A 12,793-nucleotide genomic window follows, 5' to 3' on the forward strand; every position below is an offset into this window, starting at 1 on the left:
TTAGCAACCTCGAGTAGGCACCTACAACCACTGTAAACAGCTTAGAGACTGATTTCGTATTAACTGCTACATAAATATATTAACTAAATACATTTATAATAATAGAAAAGGGGTGGGGCTTTGCATTTCTGAAGAGCTAGCCCAAAACTGCTGATCTGCTGTAACCTTGAGATAACTGGGAGCAGCAACTGTGCTGAATGACCAAGAAGATAGTGCCTACGTGTTGAATGAGGTTGTGGCTCCAATGTGACTCTGTTTTTATGACTGAGAAAGTATTTTATGAAAACGGTGAGGTTGTGGCTCCAATGTGACTCTGTTTTTATGACTGAGAAAGTATTTTATGAAAACGGTGGGCTCTGTAGTGTCTTTGTGTGTAAACAGGGACGCGGGTGGCGCTGCGGTCTAAACCACAGAGCCTAGGGCTTGCCGATCAGAAGATCAGCGGTTTGAATCCCCGCAACGGGGGGAGCTCCCGTTGCTCGGTCCCTGCTCCTGCCAACCTAGCAGTTCAAAAGCACACCAAAAAAGTGCAAGTAGATAACTAGGTACCACTCTGGCGGGAAGGTAAATGGCGTGTGTTCTGTTTTCGGTGTTCTGTTGTGCCAGAAGTGGCTTAGTCATGCTGGCCACATGACCCAGAAAAACTGTCTGCGGAGCGGAAGAATGCCGGCTCCCTCAGCCTGTAAAGTGCGATGAGCGCCACAACCCCAGAGTTGTCTGCGACTGGACTTAACTGTCAGGGGTCCTTTACCTTTACCTATGTCAGCTGATACCTAACTGGATCAGTCAGAAGCCTCTAGTCAGGACTCTCATGGCAAACCTGGGTCTCTAAACTAACGCAAAGCAAGGAGGAGGGGATCTGTAGCAGAAAAGCAGCAAGAAGGAGGGTGTGCCTTAATGCTTCACCCACTAAGTTTCCATTGAATACCATTGGAGGGGGGTCAGAGTTTGAATGCAGTAAAAAAGGTAAAGGTATGCAGGTGGCGCTGTGGTCTAAACCACCGAGCCTTTTGGACTTGCCGATTGGGGTGAGCTCCTGTTGCTCTGTCCCAGCTCCTGCCAACCTAGCACTTTGAAAGCACGCCAGTGCAAGTAGATAAATAGGTACCACTACGGTGGGAAGGTAAACATTGTTTCCGTGCGCTCTGGTTTCCATCACGGTGTTCTGTTGTGCCAGAAGTGGTTTAGTCATGCTGGCCACATGAGCCGGAAAGCTGCTTGTGGACAAACACCAGCTCCCTCAGCCTGTAAAGTGAGATGAGTACCGAAACCCCATAATCGCCTTTGACTGAACTTAACTGTCCAGGGTCCTTTTCCTTTACCTTTTTAAGAACTTGTGTGCAGGTACTTTTGAATTGCAACACTTACTTAGTAAAATGATAATGCATATCAGGATAGCAATGATAGCTCCTGTTCCCAGCCCAGCTGCGGCAACGGCTCCTACGGTGGTGCAATCTCCGTTTTCATCACAAGGGCACACCTTGACCTTAATGACAGACGTGTTGTACAGAGGAGGATTTCCAGAATCCGTCACGATGACCGGAACATCATAGACGCCAGCTTCCAAATACATTATTCGTAAACTGAGTTGGGCATAGTCACCTGCGGGGAGCAAAAAGGAGTCAGCTGCAGCACTGAGGGAGTCATATAATCGTGGGGTTGGAAGGGGCCACAAGGTATCTTAAGAATATGTCCACAAGGAAAAGTTCCTCTCCCCGCCCCCATGACCTATGTTAAGAACATAAATAGATCTTTGCTGGCTTTGGTCTAGCTCTCTGTTCTCACAATGGCCAACCAGATGGCTAAGGAAGCCCACAAGTAGGCTTGGGGGATAAATTCAATTTGGTTTGTATTTAAAGGCAAAACTACTGTACCTAGTTCACATTCTACAACATGCTATGAGAACCAAAACACAGTCATCCTTTGAAATCCGGACGTCTTTGAAATTGTTATGGAAATGCGAGGAACTGAATTGAAGTTTGTAGACGTGAGAAACTTAGGGAACCCATACTGACAGATTTCCCCATCCCCAGCTGCCACTGTGAGGTTTATGATAAGCCAAGCAATGAGGTCAGTTACAGCTCGCTGATTTCAATAGCCTCTCCACTTCCCTCTTCCTATGACAATGAACGAGCCGTCTTCCTACTTTCCCGTCCTCAAAAGCTACTTCCTTGTTAAAGGAGAAAAGGAGGGTGACTTTTATGCAATTACAGCCGGAGGAATGATCATTGATCCTGATTGTGGCTTGTGACAATAAAAATGGAACATAAGGAAGACTGATAATAGCTTCCCCCCCTGGGCTATTACTGATGATTTATTCCCAGTTCAATCCTGATAACGGTGCGTAATTATGAACTGCATTAAAACCTAGAGGGCGGGGAAGCCGAGTGCCAATGAAAGGGCTTAAGAGTTCTGCTCAAGGCCCAATCCATGCAATTTCTTATTAACTACCTTGCCTATAATGTCAGCCAGAATGTGGGGTTTAAAAAATAAAATAAATCAAAGGGAAAGGACTGAAGGAAATTTGAAAGGGTGAAGGCTGATCCCCTCCATTGCTTGCGTCGTGTGCCAAGCTGCAAATGCCGCTGGGTGTTGCCTGCCTGGTTTACCATTTAGCCGTGTAATGGTCCAGTTCTTCCTGATGGCAGATGGCACACTTGGCAGCTCAAAGACAAAGGGCCCGATGTTTGGATCGATGTCAGCATCGGCGGCTGTGATGTTGATGACATTCAGGTTTGGCTTTTCACAGATCTGTGCCTCCTTTGGCTGGAGCTCAGGAGCATTATCGTTGATGTCAATTAGATAGATCTGGAGTGTGCCAGTGCCGCTGGCCGGGGGGATACCTAAATGAAGGAAGGATCATTTCTGTGAGCGATTGTTAAGGTTGGCATAGAAGTCGCCAGGCAGAAAGAGGGACCTGCTCTCACCATGGCCCCCTGTTTAAAAAGTACAGGAAAAGTCAACTACAGTTACCAAGGCATTGGGACACAGCCACTGAGAGCAAAGGCTAAAGCATTTCAGACTTTTAAAATAAGTATAGTATAAATACAAACAGGAGAGACAACATGATACTTTATTGTCAGGGAACTGACATCAGAGGCACGGGAGAAGGAGAGGGTCTCTGATTCTGCAGGAGAAGGTCCCAGCGCTAGGGGGAGACTCAGCTGGGAAGAAGGGGAAGGGAATAAGTGTAACACCAGGGATCCAGGAGAGCAACGGGACCAGGAGGTGCAGGGGCTCCAGGACTCTTCGCTGGAAGTTAGTGTGGAGAGCCCAGGCACCCTGCTACCCACGCCCACCCTGCGCAGGAGACTCCCGCGCAGTGAGAGGCAGAGACGCTTGGGCGTCAAACAGCTCTTATGTTGGCAGCACTTTAAGAAACGCCCACAGACAGATTCTACGAGTGACTAGGGACAGCCACGCAAATATGGGCTGCGTAGTCCGGAGGGTTTAACCAGGCAATCTAATGCCCAAACGGGGCAGGATTACGCACGAGTAACTCCCAACCACTACATTTATGAATGGTGTCAAGAAGGTGTATTGAGAAATGGTTCAGAACAGACACAAGAAAGTGTTTCTTCCCACAACTTTGGTCACATCCATACCACTATAACAGACATGGCTTCCTCTGAAGAGGCCTGGGGAACTAGTTCACTAAGAGTTGTTAGGAAACCCCTCACACAGCTACAGTTCCCAGCATCCTTATGGAATTTTCTATCCCTAAAGGTCACGAAGGAGTTATTTTATGGCAGAAATACTTAGAGATTACAGTACCTTGAAAGTCCGTTTGACTTCTGAAATGTTCAGAAACCAAAGCGTGGCTTCCGATTGGCTGCAGGAAGCTTCTGCAGCCAATCGGAAGCCGTGGAAGCCCTGTCAGACATTTGGCTTCCAAAAGAACATTTGAAAACCGGAACACTCACTTCTGGTTTTCGATCGTTCGGGAGCCAGAATGTTTGACCCCCAAGGCGTTTGGGAGCTGAGGTACGACTGTACCTGTGTCCATTCTAGTTCGGTTTCAAACCTGGCAGTGGTACCAAAACTGCCTTGGTTGCCCATCTGATGATATTTGTTGGGAGAAAGGGGTAATGAGACCCTGCTCTTTCTCCCTGATCTCTCAGCAGCTTTTGATACTATTAACCGTGATATCCTTCTGGAAGTTACTATGAAACTCACTGAATCTTGGGTTAGACACTGCCTCTCAGTCTAATGTGTCATATTTACTTGAGTCTAATGCATCATGGAATCTAATGTGGACCTCAATTTTCAGAACCTTGAAACCAAAAAAGTATTTGGTGATGAATGTAAATGTGCCATTGAATCTAATGCACGCCTTAATTTTTGCAATGTCCTTTGGCCAAAGAAGGTGACCATTAGATTCGAGTAAATATGGTATTTCAAAGGGTAATTGTGCTGATACAATGCAGTTAGGAAGGGAGAACCATGTATGTCACTTTGAGCTCCTTGGAGGAAAGTTGGGATCGAAATGTAATAGCAGATAAACCAGACCAAACCAAAGCAACCCAAGATGAACTGAGGCTAAAGGTAGTACAAGCAACAAGTAAAAAATAACCACTCTCACATTAATAGGAAGTGAAAATAACTAATGTTGAAAACATTAAGTCAATAAAAGATGTTAAAAGGGTGATAAGTCCTGGGAGGGGGGGGGAGGTCTTCACTGGGCAACAAAAACACATTGAAGTAAAGGTAAAGGGACCCCTGACTGTTAGGTCCAGTTGTGACCGAGTCTGGGGTTGCGGCGCTCATCTCACTTTATTGGCCGAGGGAGCCGGCGTACAGCTTCCGGGTCATGTGACCAGCATGACAAAGCCGCTTCTGGTGAACCAGAGCAGTGCACGGAAACGCAGTTTACCTTCCCGCTGGAGCGGTACCTATTTATCTACTTGCACTTTGACGTGCTTTCGAACTGCTAGGTTGGCAGGAGCCGGGACCGAGCAATGGGAGCTCACCCCGTCACGGGGATTCGAACCACTGACCTTCCAATTGGTAAGCCCTAGGCTCTGTGATTTAACCCACAGCGCCACCCTCGTCCCTTAAAAACACATTTAAGGAGGTGCTAAGTGAGCATCTATGGGGGCAACATTCCACAAGTTGGGGGCTATGACCGAAAAGGCCCTATATCTAGTTGCCACCCTCCATACCTCAGCAGAACAGGGGCCCCAGAGGAGGGCCTTCTTGGAGGCTTATAAGGCCCAGGTAGACACATAGAAGAAGAGGTGTAATTTCAGGCTACCAAGATCCCAAGCCATGTAAGGCTTTCTAGGCTAAAGCAAGTGTATTTAATTAGGCCCACAGATGAATCGGAGGCCTTCATCTCCTGCTTTGAAGCTTCCAGAGGCATCTGTTGCTATTGGCAACAGAATGCTGGGCTAGGCAGACCTTGATCTGACCCAACAAGGGCAGTTCTTTGAGTCCCAGGTAGTATCGCAGTGAAGGATTTATAGCCACATATAACAAAGGTGCAAGCTTCCCCCCTTCACACCGCTGGAGTGATGAGAGTAGCTGAAGGCATCAACCATCTCCCAGGCATGTAAATATTCAAGGTTCAAAAAGCATCCTTCAAGAGCAGACACCAGCGGTTCTAACACTGGTCTCCCTCCCCACAGGGGTCCTGCAAGATCAATGGCTAAGCCTCTAACGAAGGGTCAGCTGTGCCAAAGCTGCCAGATCAGGCTCTCGGCTTTGAGTTTGACTTTTATAAAGGTTAAAAGCCATCACTGTCCTGTATAATCCTTTGCAAAACACACACACACACACACACACACACAGAGAGAGAGAGAGAGAGAGAGAGAGAGAGAGAGAGAGAGAGAGAGAGATTCTTCAACTCCCCAGATCTGAATGCTTCAGTAACTTCCCTCTAGTTAGAGGGGGGAACACACCACTTTTAAATTGTTTAATATTCTTCTTTTCTCCCATCTACCATCCCCAGTGAACTGCAGACAGTTTTGTTCCAGGCCTCTACCCAGACTATTTCCTCTAAAAGCCTTGCCTGAGTAGTTTTTTTAAAAGCTCATGTTCTTGGCTGGTGTGTTTTTTTTTTAATGCTTTGAAAAGAAGAAGAAATAAATAAAGCAACCCTACTCTTTTTTTTTAAAAAAAGGAAGGAAAAGAAACCTTCCACTGATTCTTCCTGGCTATTTTTATAAAGCTTTCCGTCTTACTCTCCTTGTTTGTTTTTGCTGACTGAAGAGTCTCAGAATCCCCAGCGAAGCCCTTCCAATCCCTTTCTGATTATTGTTACGTTAACTCTGCCAACCTCAAGGTCTGGTACTGAAGAAACTTTTCATTCAGCCTGGTGGCCCTGGACAGAACTCCTTCTAGGCTCGGTGCCTTGATCAGGCATTGAGTTTGCTGAACAGTAAAGCGAAGCCCAGGGGTTTTTCCACGACTACCTGCAACCGCTGAGTTAGTTATCATTATGTAGGAATGCTCAAGTGACTCTTCGTCTTACACAGTGCTCAGGTTATGGCTGGTGGGGGCTTAAATCTCATCTATTTATTTTACAACTCACAAACCTCTGAGTTGTGCCTCTAAAAAAAGAAAACTGTCCAAATGTGATGTACATTTAGAGGTGAAACAGTGAAAACAGACATCAAGCACACACCTGAGTTTAAAATAGAACATTTGTTTTTGACTCCAGCTCAGTTACCAAAACAGTCTTTTAAACCTCGTTTTATTTACTGTTAAAAGGCATCTCTCTCTTTTTTCAGCCTGCTTTTCACTGCCCCCTCAAAAACTTCATCTTTTTTACCTTGTTTGTCATCTAAGTCCTAGTACAGAAGTCTGCAGCAGCCCCGAACGTGCTAGTTTTAAGTGAGATCACAGGGTGAAATACAGAGAGGTTTATGAGTTGGGGACCCCAATGGTCAGGGGACCATGAAATCTTAGATGGGCACCACGAAAAACCAATTTCACAGAAGTAAAGCAGGCAAACTTCAGAACCCATCCCCTAAAACAACAGGTAAAACACCAACACCCCACTCCAAACAAATAAAACAGGCATCATTTCCAAGAATAGGCGGCATTCCCTCCCCGACACAACCAATTCCTCACTAAGCAAACAACCCCTTCATTTAAAAAACAACACAAGACCCAAAAAAACCATTATTTTTAAAAAATAAATTGTATTTAAGTATTATTAAATAAAAATAAATATTGAAAGTCAGTATGTATTGGTTGGTTGGCATCTGCCTGTCTCAGGAAACAATGGAGTGTGCCTTTGGGGGTGAAGTCAAAACCTGGAGAATCACAGAGCCTGTTGTGGCTGCAGAGGCCGATAATGCCTCACTTCTGCTTCACACATTGTTTTAAATACGGTAAATAGATTTTAATATGTATTTATTTCTTTATTTAAATAAATATCAATAAATTCTGCCCCTCACTCCACTGCCACAGTGTGAGGAACACAAGCTTTCTTCCAACGCAAGGCAATTGGTCATTTTCCGAGGTGGATCTGATTGTCCGTAAAGCCCTGCTTAGGCATTAAGCCCATGTGTTCTCCATCTCAGGTAAAGGGAGACCAGGACCGCTCTTGTAAGTCCCACCTCTTCAATTGCATTCCTCTGCATGGCTCTGCAGTCCTGTGCATCCTGCAGGGTCAATGGCTGCAATGAGCCCGCTACACCATTGTAGGCTCCCCACACAATTCAGAACCTTGACTGCGAGCCTAGGCAAGATCAGGAGGCTCTCAGCTGCAGAGATGTTCAGGATCCAGCAAATGGAGAGCTGCAGGCCTGGGTGGGTGGCCAGGATCGCCGAGGAGCAGGCAGGGGTTAATTGGAACATCTTCGCCCTCTTTGCTGGAGGACACATGAGATCAAATGCCTAATCAGGGCTTACCGTATACCACCAGTGGTTTCTTGACCCTGGGGGAGAAAAACAACACCCAACTTTGCGAGATAATGTTGGATACCTCCAAAGGTCTTGTCCAATGCCTCTGATCTGTATAATAATAATAATAATATTTTATTATTTATTATTTATACCCCACCCATCTGGCTGGGTTTCCCCAGCTACTCTGGGTGGCTTCCAACATACAGTGGTCTGTTAAACATTAAAAGCTTCCCTAAACAGGGCTGCCTTCAGATGTCTTCTAAAAGTTTGGTAGTTGTTCTTCTCTTTGACATCTGGTGGGAGGGCGTTCCACAGGGTGGGTGCCACTACTGAGAAGACCCTCTGCCTGGTTCCCTGTAACTTGGCTTCTCGCAGTGACGGGACCGCCAGAAGGCCCTCGGCGCTGGACCTCAGTGTCCTGGCAGAACAATGGGGGTGGAGACGCTCCTTCAGGTATACTGGACCGAGGCCATTTAGGGCTTTAAAGGTCAGCAGCAGCACTTTGAATTGTGCTTGGAAACGTACTGGGAGCCAATGTAGATCTTTCAAGACCGGTGTTATGTGGTCTCGGCGGCCACTCCCAGTCACCAGTCTAGCTGCCGCATTCTGGATTAGTTGTAGTTTCTGGGTCACCTTCAAAGGTAGCCCCACATAGAGTGCATTGCAGTAATCCAAGCGAGAGATAACTAAAGCATGCACCACTCTGGTGAGACAGTCCGTGGGCAGATAGGGTCTCAGCCTGTGTACCAGATGGAACTGAACAGCTGCCCTGGACACAGAATTGACCTGCACCTCCATGGACAGCTGTGAGTCCAAAATGACTCCCAGGCTGCGCACCTGGTCCTTCAGGGGCACAGTTACCCCATTCAGGACCAAGGAGTCCTCCATACCCGCCGCCTCCTGTCTCCCAAAAACAGTATAGTGGTACCTTGGGTTAAGTACTTAATTCATTCCAGAGGTCCGTTCTTAACCTGAAACTGTTCTTAATCTCAAGCAGCACTTTAGCTAATGGGGCCTCCTGCTGCTGCTGCACAATTTCTGTTCTCATCCTGAAGCAAAGTTCTTAACCCGAGGTACTATTTCTGAGTTAGTGGAATCTGTAACCTGAAGCTTATGTAACCTGAAGCGTATGTAACCCGAGGTAGCACTGTACTTCTGTCTTGTCAGGATTCAACCTCAAATTGTTAGCCGCCATCCATCCTCCAACTGCCTCCAGACACTCACACAGGACCTTCACCGCCTTCATTAGTTCTGATTTGAAAGAGAGGTAGAGCTGGGTATCATCCGCATATTGATGGACACCCAACCCTGGTGATAGGATTATAAAATCCCTTCCCTTTCATCCTCGAATTGTTTCTGATTTCCTGAAGGAGCATCTCCTCTTCTGTCCTCAGCTTGGAGCATAATAAGGAGAAGAAACGTACAGCAGATGACCTATTTCTCCTGCCCCATCTTTCTACTGGTTTTACACACTCACGTATGGTGAGAGTCTACATCTTCCCTCCCATCCATCTCCTATTTGTTTCTTCATCATAGTCCGGGACAATTTCACGCATTTAATTTATTCTGGCAATCTCCTGTCCCAGCTTCATGAGGTCTTCCTTCCTCTCCCTTTCTACTTTTTTTTTTTGCTTTTTTTACTTGAAAACCTGGGGAAAAATATATATCTAACTTACCCTGACAACTCTGTCAGGGCAACATTCCCATTTATGCATCACATTACAGTATTATTGAAGCATGGATGATGCAGGGCTTGGTCCTACCGTTGTCAGCTGCCAGGAACGTAGCCTCGTAGACGTTGTTCTTAATGTAGGCCGACTCGCGATCAAGGATGGCAGCGGTGGTGATCTGACCATTTGTGGCATTAATGTTCAGCCAGTTTGCAGGATCTGACAGCTTGGAGTATCTGCGGAGAGCCGAGAATAAATACATGGCAGTCTCTTCCAATGACATGTCCTGAATATGGCTTGAAAATAAGGCTTGAGTAGTGTTTTGGCATTCTTGGTTTTCAGACTCCTGGCTCTTCATTTCGAAAGAGCACTTGGACATTTAGTCAGGCCTAAGGTGCATGTTATGTGTGAGAGACCCCCATGACTGGAACTTGCAAGACACACACACAACAGAGTTCTGGGAAGCTGCCAATTTATTGGAACTGTGGCAAGGGCTGGGAAGGAGTGGATGAATCTCTCTATTTTGGTTCCTCTCAGTTGCTCATTTTTCCAATTCTAAATTCAGTTCTCCACATTTTCCATTTACTTTTTAAGTCCTTGTGGAAATTCGCCACTATTGTAGAGCAGGTTTATCCCAATGCACTAATTTTCATCTAGAATTTCTCCTGATTTAATGCATTTTTGTATCTTTACTAAGATATGCAATTTTAAATGCAAACTTTACCCTAGCTATATGCATTTTTGTACACATTACTTGGCTGGAGAACTGCATTGCAAAAATGGGAGAAGCGTGAATTTCGAAGGACAGCTGTGTTTTGGTTGGTGTATTGCTTCGGAAAGCACAAATTAGGTAGCTTTGCCTTTAAAAGTGAAATAAATCAACCCCCCCATTCCTATCTCATTGTACTCCTTCACAGATCAGAACTGTATTCCCCCATGACTGTCTGCCCTGAAGAGAGAAATTGTGTGAAATGTATTTTCCTCACCCACCTCCATAGAGCAAGCAAGAGCCTGAGGTTGAAATTTTGATGTGGAAACAATTCTCAGGTTGCATCTCATTTTAAAAGAAAAGAAAGACAGAAAATGTTTGGGGAGCCAATAAAGGATCTTATGCCTAATGTGCAGTTTGCTCTTTATTGACAAAAAAGGGCCCTATAAATGTTTGGCAATTCTTATTTTGACCTCTGTAACTGCACAATTTTCCAGGTCTTCATGCCCTGTTGTCAGGCTTCGGGGCAACTGGCTTCCTCCCCCGTGGCAGTAAATAAGAAGTGATCAAACGAAAGGAACGTCTTACCAGTTAGATACTTTAATAATCACAGTGAGAGACAAAGAACCTGTCTACCTAGAATGGCAGTGCTCCCAATTAAGGGACACTCCCCACTCTGTCCCTATTAATCTACGTCACTCCTACGTCTTGTAATCTCATCTTGTACCTTCTGTGCTTTCTGTTCTGAGACTTTCTGAGTTCTTCTCGAACTTGGGCTGAGCAGAGGAATGCTATCCAGAGACTGTGAATCAATCTGTTAACTCTCTCTCTTCCAGTGTTTCTTCTCCTAGCTGTTCCCCATCCAGTATTTCCCAGCTTCTGCCTTCTGAACTATGCCCCTCTGCAAACCACTGTTCCAAATCTATGCTGTCCTCCTGCTCCTGGGAAGATTCAGGATCAAGGGGAGGGGGGGCTCCCACCATTCCTCCTCAGTGTAGCCCTCCTCAGCACGGTCCCTGACACCTGTGGTAAGTGCTGCTTATGTCATGGATACTGCCATGCTAGTGGTAGTAAAAGCATTATTTAGTAATATATGAACAGTAATATATGTGGTATGAAATGGGCACGACCTGTATATGATTGCGATATACTGATATATCACAATGTCTACAATAAGGATGGAGCTATGTAGAGGCATTGGCTGGCTTCACAGTTTTCCCCACGTTGTGATTTTTGCATAGCGCACGCGCACACACACCATGATTCACAATATATTGCCAGGTTAAAAATTATGAAACCGACATCACAATATGGACTTCAAAGCGGTATTCAATGATATATTGCCCACCCCTAGTTAATACATGAAGAGATGCAGCAAAGGATCCTGATCAAGACTGTTCAAATCGAAGGAAAGGAAAATGGAAAAAATAATAATCCAGAACTTTCATCTAGAAAAATAAAAATGCATGCATTTCCAGACACTCTTTATTAGAACTCGTGGACATTCAATGAAGCAGAAGACTCAGGACACAAAAAAGGAAATACTTCTCCATCTTGATGGCCAACAACCTGGATAGCTTTCGAAGAAAATTAGGCAATTCATGGAAGATAAGGCTACCCATGGCTATTAGCCACAACGCCTGTCTTCTCACACTGCAGTTGCTGGAAGCTACCGGAGGGGAGATCGCTGTTGCACTCAGGGGTTCTCATGGGCATTGTGAGAACAGGATTCTGGACTAGAAGGGCCAGCAAGAATCACTGAACTTATGGGGAATTAAACTGTTGCCCCTTTTTTTTGCTGTTTCGACTGTGCCACTTGAATTGGACCTGTGGAACATGGCTGGGAAAATCAGCCACAAACAACGAAAGAGACACACAGGCCTTCTAGCACGGAAGCTTGCAAGCGGAAGGAAAGCCACCCAGGCAATAGCACCACCACCCAATTGTTCTTCTGCTCTTGGACCAGAAAATCCTAAGCTGGGTCTTTCCCACTCCACACAGCTGGGATGTACAGCCTGCATTTGATCGGAAGGCAAACAGTTTTCCGTCTGCACACCTCAGTGCCGCTACGAGCGAGGAAGGGAAATAAGCACCCTTCAAAAGCCCGGGAGCTTCAGAATGAAACAACTAAGAAAAATTGCCTTGTTAGCTGAGACATTCCCTCTGTCCTTAAAGGTTTCACTGCCTGTCCAAAGCCAACAGGCAGAGGCAGTGAGTAACCACCGTCATTTTCTGCTCCAGACAGCTCCATCCCAGGTGAAATATCTCAACCCTCTAATGATTATAAAATGTCACAAGTGATGTAAGTTTAATTGGCCCCGGCTCTTGTTCCACAGTGTGCCCTCCTGCTATGCCAAATATATCTAGCATTTGCAATAAAGGAGCAGACAGATAACCAGTGAGGCTGGGAGGCAGGGAGGAGAGTTAGAAACCCCCTTTTCCTTAGGACTCAGCTGAGCGTACTGTGGAGAACACGGGTCCTTCTCATTCAAATGGTATTTAAGCTCACCCAGCTGTGCGTTGGGTTGCAGTCAGCAGCTCAAACGGATGGTTCAGTGGC

The 12,793-nt window shown here is 45.8% G+C and overlaps 1 protein-coding gene across 8 annotated transcripts in view; it reads right to left on the bottom strand.

Moving 5' to 3' along the window:
• The window catches only part of CDH4 (cadherin 4), an 828,450-nt gene that overhangs the window by 17,654 nt on the left and 798,003 nt on the right, over positions 1–12,793 (bottom strand). For all 8 annotated transcript variants that reach the window (XM_081196108.1, XM_081196107.1, XM_081196113.1 and 5 more), the window contains 3 exons: positions 9,618–9,760; positions 2,610–2,843; positions 1,369–1,602 (listed from right to left, as the gene is read on the bottom strand). In XM_081196108.1, the coding sequence (XP_081052234.1) occupies positions 1,369–1,602; positions 2,610–2,843; positions 9,618–9,760 (611 nt within the window). The remainder of the gene's footprint in view (positions 1–1,368; positions 1,603–2,609; positions 2,844–9,617; positions 9,761–12,793) is intronic.

The sequence above is a fragment of the Podarcis bocagei genome (assembly GCF_964188305.1).
Source record: "Podarcis bocagei genome assembly, chromosome: 5".
NCBI lineage: Eukaryota > Metazoa > Chordata > Lepidosauria > Squamata > Lacertidae > Podarcis > Podarcis bocagei.